At 46.3% G+C, this 1,420-nt stretch overlaps 1 protein-coding gene across 1 annotated transcript; it reads right to left on the bottom strand.

Moving 5' to 3' along the window:
* Positions 1–990, bottom strand: LOC124506397 (olfactory receptor 52I2-like). Its single transcript, XM_047072449.1, has one exon. It carries the CDS (start codon positions 973–975, stop codon positions 1–3), a length of 975 nt encoding a protein of 324 aa, XP_046928405.1. The 5' UTR covers positions 976–990.
* Positions 991–1,420: the final 430 nt, after the last annotated feature.

The raw sequence follows: 1,420 nt of genomic DNA, 5'->3' as shown, positions 1-1,420 counted from the left end.
TTATGAACCCAGTTTGGAGAGGTCAAAGAGGCAGTGTGTCAGCAAGCTCCATATTCGCTTCCGCATTTGTTTGGTCCTCAGGCCATAAATGATGGGGTTAAAGGTAGGTGGGATGATCAAATATAAATCAGCTAACAGTACTTGGGTATACAGAGGCACTGTATCCTTCCCTAGCCAGGCCACATAGATGGATGCCATCCCAGGTAGGTAGTACAGAGCCATAACCCCCATGTGGGAGCCACATGTGCTTAATGCTTTCAATTGAGCATTCTTTGAAGACAGACCACATACTGCCTGGAGAATCAGGTTATAGGAGGCAGAAATGAAGGCCACATCAGAGCCCACAATAATGGAGGAGCCAATCACACTGTAGAGACTACTGGGCATGGGGTCAGCACATGCCAACTTGGCCACGGCTATGTGCTCACAGTAGGAATGGAGAACCACATTGGAGCCACAGAAAGGCAGATGACTTACCATCCAACTCAGTGGAGTCATGAATATGACAGCCCTGATGGTGATGGCCACACTCATTACCAGCATCAGTTGAGGTGTGAGAATCCTCTTGTAGTGCAGGGGCTTACAGATGGCTATATAGCGGTCAAAAGCCATGGCCAGCAATAGCCCTGTCTCCACAGATGTGGCTACATGGACAAAATACATTTGAGTGAAACACGCATTAAAGCTGATGGAGCCATCTCCTGAAGAGAAGATGCTCACCATCTTTGGTACCACAGAGGAGGCCATAACAATATCCACAGCAGCCAGTACATACAGGAAGCAATACATGGGCTCTCGTAGAGTGAAATCCATCCAGATTACGGTCATGATGAGAGTGTTTCCTAACAGGGATATGGTATACATGGCACCCAGTGAAATAGCCAGCCAAAGATGGGAAGACGGCAAACCTGGGATACCCACAAGGAAGAAGGTGGCAGGAGTTTCCACTGTGTGGTTATAGGGTATCCCCAGCATCACAGATGAGACTGCTTTCCTGTTAACACATAAAATTATGTAAGAAATGGATGCAATCCTATAAGACTTGCTCCCAGCTGTATAGTGCTAGGAGCAACTAGTGGCATTTTCAGCTCCGTGGACTACAGGATCAGAAAACTGACGTCTGACCAGTTTATCCTGCTCCACCTTCCATCTCCCTCAGTATTCTTTGCCTTACTAATTTCTGTTTATTCAAATATCAGCCCATGGCCCCTTCTCCATCTCACACAGAGGCTAAATTAGGTACCTTTTTCTGAACTTTCCTGGAATCTCCCATGTTGACCTCTGAGGGATCTAAACCATTCTAGTACTCTACCTATGATGTCATTGTATTCAATCAACTGTGTCTTGTTGATGGCCTCATACCACGTGTGTGGCCCATTGCCATGGTGCCACAAGCATATTAAAAAAGATACATGTACTC

Source organism: Lynx rufus, unplaced genomic scaffold (genome assembly GCF_022079265.1).
Source record: "Lynx rufus isolate CCGP_SWC_20201006 ecotype Redwood Valley unplaced genomic scaffold, mLynRuf1.p SCAF_9, whole genome shotgun sequence".
Classification (NCBI taxonomy): Eukaryota; Metazoa; Chordata; class Mammalia; order Carnivora; family Felidae; genus Lynx; species Lynx rufus.
This window is presented reverse-complemented; position numbering and strand designations above follow the sequence as displayed.

Coding starts and splice junctions, on each gene's coding strand:
- LOC124506397 (XM_047072449.1), bottom strand. CDS start 975: ATGCTGGGGATACCCTATAACCACACAGTGGAAACTCCTGCCACCTTC.